Genomic DNA, 19,792 nt, shown 5'->3' with positions numbered 1-19,792 from the left:
AATAGCGGAATCTCCATACGCATTTGAGAGCATTCGATGAGCCTTAGCAGCAGATTCATTCATATTAAAGCAGAAAATCAAAACTTCCCGCTAATGACTACAATTTGGCTCGTAAGCTGTTTAATCGAGAATTACATTATGATGCAGACACAAATCGCCTAATATTTGGATGGCGTTATGTTTACAAATACCTTAGCTTATTATATGACATCTACAACTATCAATTTCGAATACCACTTACCGCTACAGCCATGTATTGCAAAACGGCGGAAGCAAAGTTATACAACTATGATTCAATAATATGTAGCTCATATCAAAGAAATCCTTCATCTCTATATAGGTACAATATTGCTCATTTTTTCCTTCTTTCCTTTCAGAGAGGTAACCTTCAACTCTTCCACTGTAACCAGTTTCAAACGAGTCGAAATTGGACGATGGAGAATGCCAGAGCTACCAGAAGAAATTCCAACAAGTCTAACAATAACCGAAAACCCAGATAGTATGCAGAACACTCAAGGTTGTTTTCCAGCGTCGCCACATCAGATAGATCCTTCTGCCATCAAGTTTGGAGATAGAAGGCCCAGCTATGTGTACAAAAAGAACTCGTTTTGGAGGAAAAACTTCACTTTGGAGTTACAGTTCAGAACTCTGAATCCAGAGGGTTCATTGATGATCTCAACGGTAAGAGAAGATGATTTTCACATATTGTCCATTTGGATACAAGCTCAATTATTTACTTGCCTTCATCCTTGGTATTCGAGTATTTTCTGATTTTGATTATATTTAAGTGTTCTTTTAATCTTTTTGTTCTTGTAGTTTATTACAAGATACCCTAATCAGATCTCCTAAAAAAACCAAATCATTTTATCGTGTTACAGGGTTCGCAGCCAAAATCGCAGTACAACATTCTGGAAATACATAAGGGACAATTGCAGTACTCCATCAAGGGAAGACGTAAACCCACAAACATAATTTTTGATGCTAAGGTGAACGATGGAGAGTGGCATACCGTTGTAATTGAACAGACGATAATTAAGAAGAAAAGAAAGTTGCGAATTTCTCTTGACGGTGTATGGCAGAAGCTTTCTAAAATACCAAAGAGCAATGTCCGAAACGAATTTTACCTTGGAAATGTACCTGAGAACTTCACATCTAGGGATATTGTAAGTCATCATTTCATAATTTATACTGATTTCTGTTGAAGCAATTTTTTTTTATATTCATCAGACTAATATAGGAAATGTTTGCATTATAGTTGACTAGGCATATTTATTTACCTATGAAGTGACTCATTAATAAAAGAAATTTAGTGGGCTCATTTCTAATCCCAAAGAATTGCGAAATAGTCTGTAACTTTGAATCAGACTCAATATCATGTATGTATTTTATGTATGGCCGTGCTATTTCGATTGACACTGCATGTTTGGCTTTATGGAAGTCTCTATATGCTTTTTCAGCAATGTGACTTGCCCAAATTGTTATATCACATAGGCGTACAACTTTTTTTCAAAATTCGAAGCTTTATTGTAAAAAACTGGTTACACATTTATGATTCAAAGTATTGTCCATCGCTAGCCACTACTTTCTCCCATCTTTCGGGCAGTGTACGAATCCCGCGTTGAAAAAAATGGTCATCTTTTGAAGTGATCCACGAATCGATCAAATTTTTTATTTCTTAAGACTGGAAGTGCTGATCAGCCAAGCTGTGAGCCATTGATCAAAACAAGTGACATTTCAACGTTACAAGTATGTCTTGACCACTTTCGCAACATGGGGTCCAGCATAGTCATGCTGTAAAACTACTTTATCATGTCTCTCGTTCTATTGCGGCCGTTTGTCTTCCAATGCTCGGCACAAACGCATTAATTGCGTTCGATAACGATCGCATATGATTGTTTCAGTCGGTTTTAACAACTCCTAATACACTAAGAGCTGGTCCCACCAAATACTGAGCATGACCTTTGAACCTTGAATATTCGGTTTGGCCGTCGACGTGGAAGCATGGCCGGGATATCCCCATGACTTTCTTTGCTTGAGATTATCATAATGAACCCATTTTCCTTCTCCAGTCACATTGCGATGCAGAAATCCCTTCCGTCTTTGCCTTACAAGCAGCAAGCAAACAGCCGTTCCAAATATCTCGGCTTAAGTATATTTCTGCCTTAAGTAAACTAACCAAAGTTCTAAAGAGTAAATATACGGAAGCAATTGGTACTAAAGAATTTGATTCATAAATTTAGTCAAGTAGGGCATAACAATCTCTTCAACCAAATATTATTTTCCTCCACAGAGTATACAGCAATTCATTGGATGCGTCAGAGACTTCAAGATCAACAACATGCTACAACTGAATACCAAAGACCTATCGGATTTCATGAACCTAGGTTCCTGTTTCTCTAACGTAGAGTCTGGAGCTTATTTTGGAGGAGATGCTTATGCTATTTACAGTAAGATATGAAACTACACTAGTTTAATGAATAAAAAAATTTAGGAGTTGTCTTGCAATGAAGCACTCCCTCTATTCTGTTCTAGTACAGCAATGTTTTGAACTGCTCTGCGTTGTAAATTCAGTTGATATGCAAAGTCCAAAACTTTAGCTTAAGATGATTTTTAATAGCCTCAATTATAATACTCCAAGTTTACTTTCTTGTGCTATCTACCTTTCCACATTCCTTTCAAGATATCCACATTATGTCTAACTATTTTCAGAGCGAGACTTCCAAGTGAACCAACAATTAGAGCTCAGCTTCGAATTCAAGACGTCGGAACAAAATGGAATTCTGCTCAGCATTTCAAACTCAGGAAACAGTCCTGCCCTTTCAATCGAACTGCAAAATGGAGGGATGGTGATGTCTGTTGATTTAGGAATCAGTCCGGTTTTCAGTGTTGCCAATAACTTGAACTCTGATTATGCACTTTGCAACAACAAATGGCATAATGTCACTGCCCTTTACTCCCAATATGAGTTGACGGTGAAGATAGATGGTATCGCAAGAAGTTGGGCAAGGTACGACAGCAGCTCCCTCTCGGATGATATTGAGGCACCTCTTTATATTGGCGGTTTACCAGGTAAGAAAGCACAGAATAAAGTTTCTCTACATCAGTATCGTAATGAGTTCATAACAGTTCTAAAAACAGTGCTGTAATGAACTCACTACAGCATTGTTTTCGGTTATATTTTTTGTTTTGTGGTTGTCTATACTGACTTCCAATCCTATCAAATTTCAACAAACGTCAATAATTGTCATTATAATATTATTTGGATATAGTGAAATGAATTGCAACATTATGCGCAAAATATGTTAATTCTGGTGGTGTTAAATCGATTTCGCCAGACATTTTTCACGAATTCAATGCGTAAATGTAAATTATTTCAAAATTCGAAACGTACGATTCATATTTTTCGTTTTGCGGTTGCCTACACTGACTTCCGATCCTATCAAAATTGAGCACACGTCAAACTGTCAATATAATATAATTTGGATTTAGTGAAATGATTTTCGACATTATATTCTCAATTTCTCTTAATTCTGGTGGTGTTCAATCGATTTCGTCAGACATAATTCACGAACTTAATGCGTAATTATAAATTATTCCAAAATTCGAAACGTACGATTCAAATTGAAATTCCGTAATCTGTCAATTTTTGTAACAGTCACACAACTGCTAAGATACAATTTAAATGTCACTAGGATGTATAATCTGAATTTTTCATTGAATTTCGACCATATTCCACAAAAATTGACTGAAATAGAGAAAACATCGTCAAATACTCGTTGCAGAAGGCAATTCCAACACGAATGCGAAATTCGAAAACGAGCGACGAAGGAGCGAGTTTTGGAACGCATGAGTGTTGGAATAGGAGCCCGCATTCTGCAACTTGTTTAAGAATATACTATTCTATGTTGGTACTCCGAACCACAGAATACTAAATATATACTCCGAACTTTCCGCCACGGTTTTATCTGTCAATTGACCATATTCACCGTCGCCATATTGTTTTGCGACAATACCAACTACCCAGTGTTCCCAACGGAGAAATTTTGAGTTTTCTAGAAAAATACCGCTAATATCAAAAATACTATCAGCCATAGAGACTATTCTTCCACTGACTATTTCCAAAAATGAAGCGAAGCCTTCATTTATACACTCGGCCACAATTAATTTGTTCAGAAAACTACCTTTCACTAATGATTTTATTTCCAAAAGGTGAAATTTTTGCAAAATATTGTCCCAAACAAGCCTATCTGACGTAGCAGCCAGAAAAGGTACACATAAACTTCACTTAGAAACTTTATATTGTGGAATTTTTCTAGTAAACTCAATATTTCTTCGTTGGGAACACTGGGTAGTAGGTATTGTCGCATAACAATATGGCGACGGTGAATATGGTCAATTCATCAATTTGCCTTAAAGAAATCAGTTCTGCCAACCAACATTTTTCAATGTGAAAATCACTAAAATATATTTATGGAAATATTTCATTAATTTCAATGAAAATGCATTGAATTAGAGAAAATAATGTATAATACTCGTACAGAAGGCTCATTCTACCACTCGTTCATTCCAAAACTCGCCACTTCGTGGCTCGTTTTTGAATTGAAGAATATCAATGCCTTCTGCACTTGTATTATAAATAACTATTCTATCATTATTATGTTCGTAGTATTATTATATTACGAACATTCATGTATTACATTACTCTAGAACTGAATAATATTTCAGATGCTGCGCCAAGTGGAACTTTGAAAGTGAGGGAGAACTTCAAAGGCTGTTTGAGAAAGTTCAAAATTGGTGAGACACTCAAAAATTGGACTGAAATGGAAGAATTGAATAGTGTATCACTTGATTCCTGTCCTATAGTAGATTAGGAGTGTAGTTGGAAATTTAGGTAGTTATTTATTGAATTGATGTATTATTATTATCTAATATTTTGGTAAATGCTATTTGTATTAACGAGTCACTGCCATTTATTGTACATATCAATGAAGTATTGTAAATATTTAAGTGTATAATTTTTCTCATGTATTTTGTAAAAAATAAATCTCACCTGAATTTTATCATTTCATTAATTCGTATTTCCAAGTTGAGAATAGATATAAATTATTAAATGCAAAATTAAAAGGCATGTATTTCAAAATAATCTGAATTAATAATGAATTGGGTCAGACTTTTCCATCTTTAATTATCAATATCTAGATTATATTAAAAAAAAGATCTGGAAAATGAAAAACATAGATAAATAGTAATGTATAGATAGGAAACACGACACTACAGTGACTGTATATATAAGGTGTTTTTTCTCGAGGTATATAACTTTAAGTTGGCATTACTGTTCAAGATGGCGAACGATTTAACAGCTGTCAAATGATTTATTCTCAGTTTGGTTTGGCAATTCATCATGAATAGACTCACGCCTGAACAACACTTGCAAATAGTGCAATTTCATTTCGAAAATAATGGTTCTGTGCGGAATACGTATCGCGCACTACGTCCATTTCATTTTGTTTAGCGATGAAGTGCACTTCTGGTTGAATGGCTACGTCAACAAACAAAACTGCCGCATTCGAAGTGAAGCTAATCCTCAAGTGTATGTCGAAACACCGTTACATCCAGAAAAACTGACTGTTTGGTGCGCTTTATGGGCTGGTGGAATCATTGGTCCGTACTTCTTCAAAAACGATGATAGCCAAAACGTTACAGTCAATGGTGATCGATATAGAGCCATGATTACTAACTTTTTCATTCCTGAATTAAACACCAATGATGTCCAGGAGCTGTGGTTCCAACAAGACGGCGCAACATGTCACACAGCTCGTGCCACAATCGATTTATTGAAAGACACGTTTGGTGACCGCCTAATTTCACGTTATGGACCTGTGAATTGGCCTCCAAGATCTTGTGATTTAACACCGCTAGACTACTTTCTGTGGGGCAATGTAAAGTCATTGGTCTATGCGGATAAGCCACAAACCCTTGACCATTTGGAAGACAACATTCGCCGTGTTATTGCCGATATACGGCCACAAATGTTGGAAAAAGTCATCGAAAATTGGACGTCCAGATTGGACTACATCCGAGCCAGCCGTGGCGGTCATATGCCAGAAATCATATTTAAAATGTAATGCCACAAGAATATCTTGCGGATGAATAAAATTCATGTCAATCGAATAATCCATCGTTGTTCTATTGCAATTTAAAGTTCTATAGCTTTAAAAAAAAACACCCTTTACCACAGTGTCGACAACCATGGCCATCCGCCATTAAAGGTCGGCAGGAAATAGATTCAAATATTAAGCGGTGTTTCAAGATTCAGATTATCGACTGCGCCTGCGCGAAGGTTATTCGACAGTTCATTTCTGTGGATGACATCTTCACATTTTGGGGAGGTTTGAACCCTCTGAACCAGTCACAGTCACTAAGAAGTCAAACAAGAATGCTTCAAAGCATGTGAAACAGCCCAGCACTCGAATGTAAATAGTGAAAATCAGAGATCACTGGTAAAAGTTCGACCTTTAATGGCGGACAGGGCTCCAACCAATAAACACGCTAACGAGTATTGTGGTCACTGTAGTATATAAAGTCACTGTAATCACTTCTATAGTGAGCCTTGGTAGCACTGACGAATATAGGCAATGCCACGCTACGACTAAGGTACTTTCCGAAGGAATGAAAGAAAGCCAACTTGGTTTCAATCCACAAGGCCGGCAAAGATGCTAAATTTCCGCAGAACTACCGTCCGATCAGTCTTCTCTCGTGCATAGGGAAGATTACGGAAGCGGTCATTCTGAAAAGAGTGAAGACAATGAAGGAAGAAAAGAAGATCATACAGTTGGAACAGTTCGGTTTTCAAAGCCAACACTCCACTGTGCCACAAGTGCTCCGAGTAGTGGAACAAATCATGGATGGATATAACCACAAACAAGTCACATGGGCTGTGTTCTTGGATGTACCCAAAGCGTTTGATAAAGTATAGCACAAGGACTGCTATACAAACTGCTTGCGGCAGGTTTCCCAGGTGGTCCAACTTTTAGCTTCCTACCTACATTCTCGCAATTTTAGAGCCAGAGTTGACAGAGTATTGTCTTCAGATAGGTGTCTTTCAGCCGGAGTTCCGCAAGGATCACTGCTGTCTCCAATATTGTTTACAACATATGTATCCGACATGTCAAAAACGGAGAAAACCTCCATGGCCCTGTACAGTGCATCCCATTTTGGGTGAGACAGCCAGGTTTCTCGCTTGTTATTTAAAATAGAGCCTAGCGGTTTTCACGTTCCTGTCCTACTTTTTCGTGAAACTCAAGTTGGTCTAATCAGATTCTGCATAACTGTTTCCGTTCAAAAGATACAGGGTGATTTTGGAAATTGATACTTTTTAGACCCATCCTTTATCTCCGAAATTATTAGAAATAATGCTGACCTGAAAACTACGTCTGAATCAGAATTCTGCGTAGAATCCAGTGGCGTACTCAATATTTTTTTTCGGGGTATGGTTTTGAAGATTCAACACAAACCTATATTTTTTTTAATGGAACACCCTATATATCATTACTTCGTTGAATTCGTTATTTTTTTCCCTTCAAAATGATATATGATACTATGTAGGTAGGATGTTCAGAAATGTTAAAAAAACACAAAAACGTCAAATAATGATGATTTTTTTTGTAAATGGGCCATGAATTTTCTATGTTTCGATAAGAGGATTATTACTTTCGATTTTTAAAAGTAGTAGGTCATTGATGACACAAATATCCTTGTTGTTATTATGGCTACTATGCATTCGGGATCATTGTTTTATCAAGTGGGCATTGGAGGGAAAAAACCAATCTGATCTAGCTGTCATCGCTATAAATTATTGTTATCATTATTGATTCTTCTTTTTTATGGGAAATCCATTGCCCACTAACAGAAAATCATCATTATTTGATGTTTTAGTGTTTTTTTTAACATTTCTGAACATCCCACCTACATAGTGTCATATATCATTTTGAAGGGAAAAAAATAACGAATTCAACGAAGTAATGATACACATGGTGTTCCATTAAAAAAAAACATAAGTTTGTGTTGAATCTTCAAAACCATACCCCGAAAAAAAAAATTGAGTACGCCACTGGATTCTACGCCAAATTCTGATTCAGACGTAGTTTTCACCTCAGCATTATTTCCAATAACTTCGGAGATAAAGGAGGGGTCCGAAAAGTATCAATTTCCAAAATCGCGCTGTATCTCTTGAACGGAAACAGTTATGCAAAATCTGATTAGACCAACTTGAGTTTCACGAAAAAGTAGGACAGGAACGTGAAAACCGCAAGGCTCTATCTTAAATAACAAGCGAGAAACCTGGCTGTCTCACCCAAAATGGGATGCACTGTACGCTGACGACACCGCCATTCTTGCCAGTTCTTGGTGTCCCAAAATGGCAACGAAATACCTAAAAGAAGGTAGGCTGGAGAATTGAAGTAAACCCTGAGAAGAGCGAAGCCGCTCTTTTCAGTAGAAAGAAAAAAGATCCCCAAGGAAGTAATGTTCGGTAGGAGGATCGAATGGAAAAACGAGGCCAAGTATCATGGAGTGATACTTGACAAGAAGCTCACTTGGAATCAACACGTCACATCAGATGTGGCCAAGGAAAAGACAGCAGCGGCAATGTTGCAACCGCTACTTTGCAAAAGCAGCAAAATGTCTCTTTCCAACAAGCTTCTTCTCCACCATTAATGTCTTACGCATGCCTGGCTTGGGGATACGTCGCAAAGAAGCATCAGCAGAGACTTCACGTCGTGCAGAATACGATCCTGAGGGAAATGCACCATGGTTTGTCAGCAACGTACCAATACATGAAGACCTGCAAATAACATTCCTAGACGACCAAGATCTGAGCGTGAAGATCTTCATAAAATGGAAAATCACGCATACCCTCTTATAAGGAAGGCTTGCGACTATGATGAAAAAGCTCCTAGGAAACACAAACGACCGAAGATGGCACTGTCCTAGGAAGTTTGTATCAAATCCAAAACCCTACTGGCACAGAGATTGTGTAATTGTTACACAAACCTTCTGAGTGGCATATTGCCACCTGCTAGAGCAAATCAAAATTGCTCACCAGAGGTGAATTATATTGAGATGGAGCAATGACTTCAAAAGAGAAAGATGTTCTACGGTACTACAGTGACTTATTAACCACAGTGGCGACAAGCGTGGTCTCGTTTTTGATTGGCTGTGCCTAAATATGGAGGTTTTTTGTTTACATCTCTATTCACCCGATTTTTGGGATTTACTCAAAATGTAATACCAAATTTGTTTTATATACAATCAAATACTATCAGGCCAAATAATTTCAATTTTTACGTGTGTCAGTTCAATTCAGTAAATTCAAGATGTCTAAAAACATGTTGTATGCACTCGTCAATTTTTTAATGCAATGATTCGACCAGATTGATATTAGTTCTATTTCGTGGCGGCGCCGCAATGTCATACTTGTCATTTCGATCGTTTTTCCAATGATTTTGTTTCTAGACATCTTAGATTTTGATTTGAATTTGATGATGTATCAAGTATCAAATCAGCAGATGAACTCCAAGAATCACTTTTCTGTGTATAATATACGTTTGTAATATGTATTTCATTAACTTCTCGTTATGAGAAAAATATGCAGAATGAGAAGAGAATATAAAATCCACTAATGATAAACGTTGTAAGCGCCATCTGAAACAGACGCGATCCCTTGAAATCAAGTGGGTAGATATACATCTGAAAAATCTCCCGTTTTGTCCGAAAGTTTTACAGGTATAAGTAGACACACCAGGTTTTCTATGCATCTTATTAATAAACCACAGTGGCGACACGCGTGGTCTCGTTTTTGATTGGCTGAGCTTTATTTTTACATTTTTCGTTTACCCCATCTAAGATGTCTAAAAACCTGGTGTATGGACTGATTAGCTTTTGTTTTGCCAATTTTGAGAATATTAGTTTAAGCTTCTGATTGGCTAGGATCGAGTTTTAATTGATGTATCCTGACAAAATCAAAGGAAAAAAGATCGAAATGAAAGGTATGACCACAGACTAGTAATCTGTGGTAAGACATTGCGGCGCCGCCACGAAATAAAACTAATATTTTCAATTTGGTCGAATGTCATTCCATTCTAAAATTGACGAGTGCACACACCATGTTTTTAGACATTTAACCCCATCGTTTGGATTTATTCATAATTAAATTAATAATAAAATTAATCAATGTCATATTCTATGACATCTATAACCTCACTAATTTTCTGTACAGAAAAGCACATGAGAAGTCATTCGAATAAAAATATGATGAAATGAAGCCCATAATTTGGAAATTGATTGAATTGAAATATTGTACTCAATATAATTTTCAGGTATAATTGAAATTACAGCTAGTGTAAATCCTTATTCAAACGAAATAAAAAAACATTATCCCATACTGTTCTGGAACGTAGTCATAGAGTAATATTTCACGTGGTAATTCTGTTTCTGTGTTCTAAATGACTGATATCAACTTTCACAAATGTCAAGTAAACAACAGTTCTCAACTATGCAAGCTTGGTGCTACATCGTGTTGAATAGTTTTGTTGTTTTGCTGTGATTTGTAAATAAAAATCAGAAACACAGTTTTTTTGAATTGAATATAGAGTGAAGCGGACAATGTCCAGTAAAGTACATGAAAATGATCTGTACGGTACAAATTTTTCAATTGAATCTATCAAAGTTATAGCAGAAAGTATAGGAATAGCTAGTCTTCAAGATGAAGCTGCAAAAGAAATGTCAGACGAAATATCTTTTCGTTTAAAACATATAATTCAAGACGCAGCCAAATTTATGCACCATGGAAAAAGGATAAAACTAATGCCAAGTGATATAGATTCTGCTTTGCGGTCTAAAAACTTGGAGGTTGGTTTTATAGTTATATTATGAGGAATGAACTATTATTAATTAAAGTATTTCAGCCACAATTTGGTTTCAAAAATCCTGATTATACACCATTCAGATTTGCCTCTGGTGGTGGTAGGGAACTGCATTTTTTGGAAGAGGCGGAAGTTGATTTAAACGACTTGATTTCTAATTCTACTCCTAAAGCTCCCTATGATGTAACGCTTAGGTCTCACTGGTTGAGTATTGATGGTATACAACCTACTATACCTGAGAATCCACCACCAGCCACAAAGAGTATGCAGAAGGTAAATGATTACTGTTAAATTTCAATACATATTTTTATTCGTAATTTTTCAGTTGGAATCTGTTGATCCAATAAATAAGAAACCTCTCAAAGAAACTTCGGGTAAACCTACAACAGGAAAGCAAAAGTTGAAAAATGTAGAAACAGTACAAATTAAACAACTAGCTACTCACGAGTTGTCAGTTGAACAACAGTTATATTATAAGGAAATAACTGAAGCTTGTGTTGGTTCAGATGAAGCCAGAAGGGCGGTAAGTTTGTATATTATTAAATCATAGCTGTCTATAGATAATTTGTAGAAGGCTAGGATTAAATTCTATTATGGATTTTTAGGAAGCCCTTCAGAGTTTAGCTTCAGATCCTGGACTACATGAGATGTTACCAAGAATGTGTACTTTCATCATTGAAGGTGTGAGGGTTAATGTAGTTCAAAATAATCTAGCACTCCTTATATATCTCATGCGAATGGTCAAAGCATTGTTAGACAATCAATCATTGTTTTTAGAAAAATATGTAAGTATTTTTTCTTACAAAAATTATTGATATGTGAATATATATGTGATAAATGAAATTTTCAGTTGCATGAATTAATTCCTGCAGTGACGACATGTATAGTTTCAAAGCAGCTGTGTGTAAGACTTGAGTATGATAACCACTGGGCTTTGAGAGATTTTGCATCACGACTCATGGCGCAGATTTGTAAAAACTTCAACACTAGTACAAACAATATCCAAACCAGGATAACAAGAATGTTCACTAATGCCCTGAATCAGGGCGATAAAATGCCATTGTCTTCCTTATATGGTGCCTTGCAGGCATTGTCTGAATTAGGACCAGAAGTTGTGAGGATATTCATTCTTCCTAGGGTGAAAATGATAGGTAATTAGTTTTTTCTTTATTCAGTAAATGTGTAATTTAAGGTCAAGAAATTGCTAACCATGCGTAAACGTGAATAGTAGCAGTTTGGGGTTATTGCAGAGGTCGCAATTGCTTAAATTCATTGGAATATTCACATTTTATACCTAAAGTCTATGGTTTCAACTAACTCTTCTCTTTTAGTTTAGTCCACTTATTCAAAACATCAAGTAGGGATATTTTAATATATAAAATATAGTAAATGATCTTTATTTGCAAAATTATTGAAATTTGGATGAAGCTAAACAATCGTTGCCTTCAATTCCCCCTTTCTAAAGAGATTCCGGCTCAAATATTAATAAAATCCCAAAATTATCAGTTATCAAAGTTATCACATACTCATTAGGCTTCAGGTAAATATGCATTTGCATAACTGCATAATTTAATGCATATTTAAGATATTTTTGAGTCTAAGTATATAATTTAGTCATTTTCTGTTTATCTGCATATTTCCAAGATGAAAATAGTTTTTAAACATTAAAAATAAATTTGGCATATCCAGCTTTTATGAAAATTACATACCCATGGAATGGAATATTTAGAGAAAAAATTGATCCCAGTTGCATATATTAAGAACATCTGGTAAAAAAGATAGTTCACCTAAACAAAAATTAGTTTTAAACCTTCAGATTGTTCGTTTGTTGTCCGATTTTGATATCTTCTCATTCTGAATAAAGAGATTGGAGATTTTCTCTAAGTTTTATAGTTCTTCAGATGTTCTCAGTGAGTTTCCAATTTGGGAGACCTTGAACAATGTCCATTTACAATAATTGTTATACATGATTGTAACTTTATAGTGGGCGTTGAAGTCTTAAAGCACTCATTGGAGATTCATAAACAGGGAGATCACAAAATTTGGACGAAAATTAATAATTTATGATGTTAAATTTGTTAATCACATTTCTTATAGGATAGTTGCCACTTAGTGAAAAGCGGTAAAGAATATATGAAATCCCATAATAATATAGCTATCAATTATATAACTATGTATAAACTAGTTCAAGTCGAATCCCTATCAACATTTTGTCATTGTAGTCTGCTTAATAATTATTTTAAATCAATTTTGCATCTCAGGTGCGCGATTAGAGCAATACTCGGAGAGTTCGATGGCTGCAAATGTTGATAAATTGGCCACTGGACACATAAAAACACTTATAGTCAAGGCTCTTGTGCCTGTTTTGAAGAGTATCAGATCGGTTCCTGATTTGATCGAGGAGTACAAGCAGGATTATGGATATTTGGGAGGCCTTCTTCACAGTGGCGTATCCAAAGCCAGAACGCTTCCTAACTCCTCTGCAACAACTACTTCAGTGACAAATTCCGCAAGTGCCATAACTTCAATTGCAAGTTCAGTAGCCAGGCCTATCTCCGCTGCTACTTCAACTATAATACAGCAGGTAGGAATCAACTTTTGAGTTTTTCAGATGAAAAGTGGCTATATTGTGCCATCTTAGAACTAACTATGGTTATACCAAAACCGACCAAAAGTTTGGAATTACGATATTGCACCAGCTACAACTATTTTATGATGGTAAAATTAGGGGAACAGACAAAATCTCAAAGAAGTTTGGCCGATTTTAGCAATTTTTTTTTCCATTATACCTTGATTCCTCGGGAACATGACTTTTTAGATGCGGTCCTCAGCTACTCGGTTTTTTCGTATATATGTAATAACCTTACTTTTCTTTTTTTTTTGTTATTATTGTTTTATTAGACGTTTATGAGAAGCTTATCATAATTTTTTATTTTTCATTTTATATTCATCAGCAATCAGAACAAACATTCTATGAGCTAATTTATTGACATTAAAAAATAGCGTGACAAGTACACTCCATTGAGAGGATCTTTTAGTTCTTCATTAAGTCAGCTGGCCATACTCTTCTCAATCTTCTTGGCTGGTTGTCTGATAGAAGTGATTGCAGAAGCATGTTTGAGTGCCCTTCCAACCTTGTGTGACGTTTTGTGCTTTTGTTTTTAATAACTTCGTGGACGTATGGTATTCTTAGATCTTCGTGTAGCGTTTGAGTAGTTACGTACCAAGGTGCATTGGCCATCATTCAGAGAGCTTTTGATTGAGATTTTTGTATAATAGCTACGTTCGATTTGCTAGCACATCCCCAAATTTCTATTCCATATTACCATATTGGTATGATAAAATGGTTTTGTACAGCAAAATCTTATTTTCTAATGGAAGTTTTGATCTTCTTCCCAACAGCCAATGTATTTCTTTAATTTTGAGATCGATTTGTTTTCTTTTCTTTCTAATGTACTCTTTCCAAGTCAGAGGGGTGTCCAAATCAAACCCTAGGTATTTGACTGATTTTTCCTTAGGTATTGTTTTATTATTAATATGGACTGATGGGCAGGATTCCCTTCTCAAAGTGAAATCAACTTGTTTAGATTTCTCTTTGTTTATCTTAATTTTCCACTTCCTTGTCCATGTCACTAGTAAATTCATGTGGTCTTGGACCAGCTTAGTTTCAGTTGAGGGATCTTCATTAGTGGCTAAAACAGCTGTATCATCAGCAAAAGTACCAATAGTTGTGTCTGAGCATGTTGGAAGATCAGAAGTATGTAATAAATACAGATATGGGCCAAGGACCCTTCCCTGAGGAACTCCTGCCTTTATGGGAAAGTTTCTGGATCTTGCTTCGCCTACTTTGACCCTGAATTCTCTATCTGTGAGATATGACCTTAGGATGGGATAATACTGAAGTGGAAGAATTGTTTTAATTTTGTGTAATAATCCATCATGCCACACTTTATCGAACGCTTGGCTTATATCTAGAAATGCTGGGGTTTGAAACAATGCTTTCTCCCTCAAATAATTTCAGATCTCTACAACTTCCGGTTATACCGGAAACTACTTCTTTATTACAAATGGCGCACCCAGCGGTTTGGACCAAAAATGGACAGGTTGTTTATCAGAAGATCATGTACTTGGACAACTCAAATTCATCAAAACTCAAGATTTTCAAATTGGAACCTATATTTTTTATTACTTGAGTCGATTCTATGTTCAAAAATAGTGGGGGTTACTTAAGCAAACCCTATACCTAAAATGAATACTTTAAGAGTTATTGAGGAAAAACCGCAATTCCTCACTGTGTGGAGTAGTCTGTGACCAAGGCCATAGCCAGGGGGGATCCGGACCCCCCGAATTTTTTTCAGAAATACAGGATTCTAATTTCACCCTAAATAGTCTCAACTTTTTCTATTTTATCATAATTTTTTTTATTTTTATTGATCGCAAACTCTGCAATATTTTTCTAGACGGTCAAGACTTTAATCAGTCTCATTCTCAAGTCTTGAGAATGAAACTGATTTAAAGTCTTGAAACTAGTAGCCATAAAATACTGTGGGACCATAGTTCTTCTTTTATGATGAGTCACCCACATTTATCAATCTTCCAGTTCCTTAGTTTGTTTGGTTTGGTTAAACCGGAAAAAACTGTTGTGCAAGAAACCATAATTTTTCAATATATTCCTTTACAGAACATTGGGAACAGGGTTGTGAGTCCCGCAGTAGGTCGAGTAGCAAACCAAGGTAACAACCAGAAGATAGTCTTTGTTACCCAAAGGCCTGGTCAGGGTCAAGTGCAAAATCAGCAGTCGCCGGCGACTCAAAATACACAAGTGATAAAGCTGGTATCTGGCAGTAACACTCAGGTTCAACAGAAATTCGTCAATTCCCAGCAAAAAATGGTATTAGTAGGCATGCAGAACAGCGGGAATGTGAATCAGAGTGGTATGCTAAGTCCAGGTACACAACAGAATGTGTCTTTTATGATGCCGAAGAACAACACTATTAAAATGAACGATGGGTTTTCCCACTTGGATGATTTGTCTCATATGGACTAGACATTGCAATATCAAGCAGGTGAGGATTTGAATTGATTAATGAATTTACATTTCCATTTTGACACTGTAGTATGTAGGATAGCTTTTCTCTAATTCTGTGGAAAATCGGTTTATTGGTACTAAGGGCCAGTTGCACCATTTGCCTAATCGGTGATTAAAAATGTAAACATTGATTACGTTCTGATTTCTCTTGCACCATCTGTCAAATGACGTTTAATGTGGCCTAATCACCTATTACACTAAACAGGAAAATTTGGACGTTTATTTTCCCGATTAGTTTTAAACAGGGTTCTGCGCATAGACCTAATATCAATTTGACATTAGGTCTATGGTTCTGAGCAACTCAAAACGTGTGAACATATGACTTATTACATAACCTGAACATTATTTCTTTATGGCCATAACCTGATGGTGTCACATTGTATGTTTCTGTGTTTGGTTTTGTGAGGAATTTCAGAATTGAAATATGGATTCAGATTCAGATCGTGACTTATCATTCAATGACAATTTATAATAATAATTTGTAATTTATATTAACTTTGTCACAACAAGAACAGAGAACATTATACTAGAAAATTGATAGTCCTGATTTTGCTATGATAACCATCGATTTTTTGATATGTTGCCAAACATATCTCCTGTTTAGCTAAACATCGATTATTATCAACCGGTGCAATCGGTAGAAATTATAATCATCGATCAGTACTAAACATTGATTACGTGAACAGCGTTTATTTTTTGAATGGTGCAATTGGCCCTAAGATGTCTAAAAACATGGTGTATGCACCCGTCAATTTTTGAATGCAATGACATTCAACCAAATTGAGAATATTAGTTTTATTTCGTGGGGGCGCCGCAAAGGCATACTTGTCATTTCGATCTTTTTCCCGTTAATATCGATTTGAATTTGATTGATGTATCAAGTATCTAATCAATAGAAGAACTCCATGGATCAGTTTCCTGTGCATAATAAACGTTTGTAATATGTATTTCATTAACTTCTCGTTATAAGAAAAATGTGCAGAATGTTACTGTGAAAGAAAATATATAATCCACTAATGATGGTAAAAATATGATAGCACTAAAGGTTTTCCAAATTTTTTCATGTAATGCCCCAATCTAAGAAAACAAAGTTAAGTAAATTTTAACGAACTAGTTGTTTCTGTATTATATCTTGTATAATTAAAAGTACAAGGAATGATCATCTTGCATATATTTCCTAGGAATTTCAAGAAGAAAACAGTGAAAAGTCATCTCCATTTGGTACATCTGCAGTGAAATATTCACAAAACGGTTACCAGAATAAATTCAAATATTTGAAATAACAAGAATCTGTCATAATCTGTAAATAGCGCTACCTACAGTTCACATAACGAAGCTTAACTAATATTCTCAAAATTGGCAAGACAAAATCTAATCAGTGCATTCACCAGGTTTTTAGCCATCTTAGTTGGTACTCATAGCCCTCCTGTCACGGATTATTATTGGTCAAATTGTGATACAAAAAAACAATTCTCTGCCAACCAACAATTTTCAATGCAAATGTCACTAAATGATATTCATAATATTCCATTGATTTCAATAAAAATTCAGTGAATTAGAGAAAATAATTTATAATATTCGTACAAAAGGCACATTCAAAAGGTTCATTCAAAAACTAGCCACTATGTGGCTCGTTTTTTAATTATGAACTTTTGGAAGAATATCAATGCCGTCTACACTTATATTGTAAATAACTACACTGCGCAAAAAAATTAACGCACATTATGGAAATCTCAAATTTGTTCTACAACTGAAGGTGTCTCAATGATAATTATTTTTATCAGAATTATGCATGCATATGCACTTTCAACGTTTTTCTTCAATACATATGTTTTTTCCCAGCAGGAATTAAAAAAGATGAGATTATCAGATTTTGAATGTATTGGCTCTATTCTGAAATCAGTTGTTCTCGATCAATTCTAGTGATCAATAGTTTTTCTTTCTTTTGATTTTCTACACTCGATCGCTATGCAACTTGACCCAAGAGGAATGTGCCTAAGCGGTAGTTTTGCGAGAAGAAGGGTGGACATACACAAGAATTGCAGAAAGGTTTGGAGTTTCCCATACAAGTGTGTCCAGAATGTTGCAGCGATTCAGGGAGACAGGTATGAATATCCGAAGACCAGGACAGGGTAGACCACGGGTAACAACTGACATTCAAGAACGTTACCTGAGAGTTTCTTCGTTGAGACAACGGTTTGCAACCGCTCGCCTCCTTCAAAATCAGCTTGAGCAAACTCATGGGGTGCAAATTAGCACTCAGATAATAAGAAATCGCCTCAGAGAATATGATTTAACACCTCGTGTCGCGGCCCAGCTCTTACCCCAGCCCATCGAAGGGCGCGTTTGGATTTTGCGAGAGAGCATATCCATTGGGAAGAGGCTGATTGGTAAAGAGTTCTCTTCACAGATGAGTCTAGATTCTGCCTCTACCATTGTGATCGACGTTCCCTTGTATACAGACGTCCACATGAAAGATATGCTCAGTGCAATTTCCTGAATACTACTGGTTTCGGGGGAGGATCGATTATGGTATGGGGTGGAATATCTTTGACTGCTCGCACAGACCTAGTGGTCGTTGATAATGGAGCTATGAATAATAGGTATATAAGGAACATTCTTGAAGAGCATGTAGTGCCATTTGCCCCATACATTGGTGAAAATTTCATTTTTATGGACGATAATGCCAGACCCCATCGTGCGCGCATCGTTCAGGAGTACCTTGAAGAGGTTGAAGTCTCTCAAATGGAATGGCCAGCAAGAAGTCCAGATCTCAATCCGATTGAGCAGCTTTGGGACAACCTCAATAAAAGGCTGAGAAGTTCAGAAAATCATCCAGCTACTCTTAATGACTTAGGAATCCAACTCAGAGAAATCTGGGAAGGATAAGATCAGAACATTTCAAGATCACTCATTTTGAGTATGAACCGTCGTTGCCGAGCTGTAATTAACGCAAGGGGTGGAAATACCAAGTATTAAATCACTTATCAGCATTCCAGTATTTTGAAAATTGTTTATTTCTCTTCTTTCACATAAGATTCGGTGAAATCCTGAATTTTTCTTCCATTTAATGTGTCTTGTTTCGTTCAAATCCTTTCCGAGAGAACATAAAAAATAAGTTATAAAGTCAATGTAGAGTTAACTTTCATTAAAATTGAGATTTTCAGAATGTGCGTTAATTTTTTTGCGCAGTGTATTTTTGAACATCAAATTCTTATCGACTAGAACATGAACATTTCATCATTTATAATTTTTTTATTTGAAATGTGTTTTATCTAAAAATTTAAATTTTATTGTTCTTTCTAGAACCAAATCATATGACTAGGGACTGGATATAAAGTGTTGAAACCAAGGAGAAAAAATAAAAATTTGCAAGCTCAAAAGAAGTTTTTTCTACAAATGGTTGGAAGCACTTAGGGGGAGCGAATATTCATCATTAATAATGTGTTCATAAAGATGTTCTGAAGAACTTAGGTGATACTAAAAAGTTTCCCTCATTCATTTCTAGACATAATTGACTTTTTTATATCGAAATGATTTTAGTCAGAGATATAAAGTGTACAAAAAAATTGATCAGAAAAATTGTATTATAAGTAGAGTAATGATCGTGTAAATATTACGACTGAATTTTTGTACATACAATTGAGATGTTTTACCAACATTTTTGTATAATAGAATAAGAATCAAAACAAAAAATAAATATATTTTAATTCATTATCAGTTGTATTTATTCCATTCTCAATTGAATAGAACACAACATTCGGGTGTAAGAACAAAATTC

The 19,792-nt window shown here is 35.7% G+C and overlaps 2 protein-coding genes across 3 annotated transcripts in view; both read left to right on the top strand.

Annotated features, from left to right (window-relative positions):
- LOC123679175 (laminin subunit alpha-1) overlaps positions 1-5,060 on the top strand; it is a 293,884-nt gene extending 288,824 nt beyond the window's left edge. For both annotated transcript variants that reach the window (XM_045616605.1, XM_045616606.1), the window contains 5 exons: positions 378-681; positions 879-1,163; positions 2,291-2,447; positions 2,710-3,069; positions 4,726-5,060. In XM_045616605.1, the coding sequence (XP_045472561.1) occupies positions 378-681; positions 879-1,163; positions 2,291-2,447; positions 2,710-3,069; positions 4,726-4,871 (1,252 nt within the window). In that variant the 3' untranslated portion in view covers positions 4,872-5,060. The remainder of the gene's footprint in view (positions 1-377; positions 682-878; positions 1,164-2,290; positions 2,448-2,709; positions 3,070-4,725) is intronic.
- A 5,188-nt stretch (positions 5,061-10,248) lies between these two features.
- On the top strand, positions 10,249-19,728 carry LOC123679174 (transcription initiation factor TFIID subunit 6). Its single transcript, XM_045616604.1, has 8 exons — positions 10,249-10,908; positions 10,965-11,195; positions 11,248-11,445; positions 11,528-11,707; positions 11,773-12,073; positions 13,184-13,506; positions 15,604-15,988; positions 19,318-19,728. Exons 1-7 carry the CDS (start codon positions 10,663-10,665, stop codon positions 15,967-15,969), a joined length of 1,845 nt encoding a protein of 614 aa, XP_045472560.1. The 5' UTR covers positions 10,249-10,662; the 3' UTR covers positions 15,970-15,988; positions 19,318-19,728.
- The last annotated feature ends 64 nt before the right edge of the window (positions 19,729-19,792 follow it).

Source organism: Harmonia axyridis, chromosome 4 (assembly GCF_914767665.1).
Source record: "Harmonia axyridis chromosome 4, icHarAxyr1.1, whole genome shotgun sequence".
Classification (NCBI taxonomy): domain Eukaryota; kingdom Metazoa; phylum Arthropoda; class Insecta; order Coleoptera; family Coccinellidae; genus Harmonia; species Harmonia axyridis.
This window is presented reverse-complemented; position numbering and strand designations above follow the sequence as displayed.

What these genes read in the sequence shown, in the direction of transcription:
- LOC123679174 (XM_045616604.1), top strand. Translation starts at nt 10,663, where the DNA reads ATGTCCAGTAAAGTACATGAAAATGATCTGTACGGTACAAATTTTTCA. An exon ending in CATTGTTTTTAGAAAAATAT is followed by an intron (nt 11,708 to 11,772) that starts GTAAGTATTTTT and finishes TGAAATTTTCAG; the next exon opens with TTGCATGAATTAATTCCTGC. An exon ending in CTTCAACTATAATACAGCAG is followed by an intron (nt 13,507 to 15,603) that starts GTAGGAATCAAC and finishes ATTCCTTTACAG; the next exon opens with AACATTGGGAACAGGGTTGT.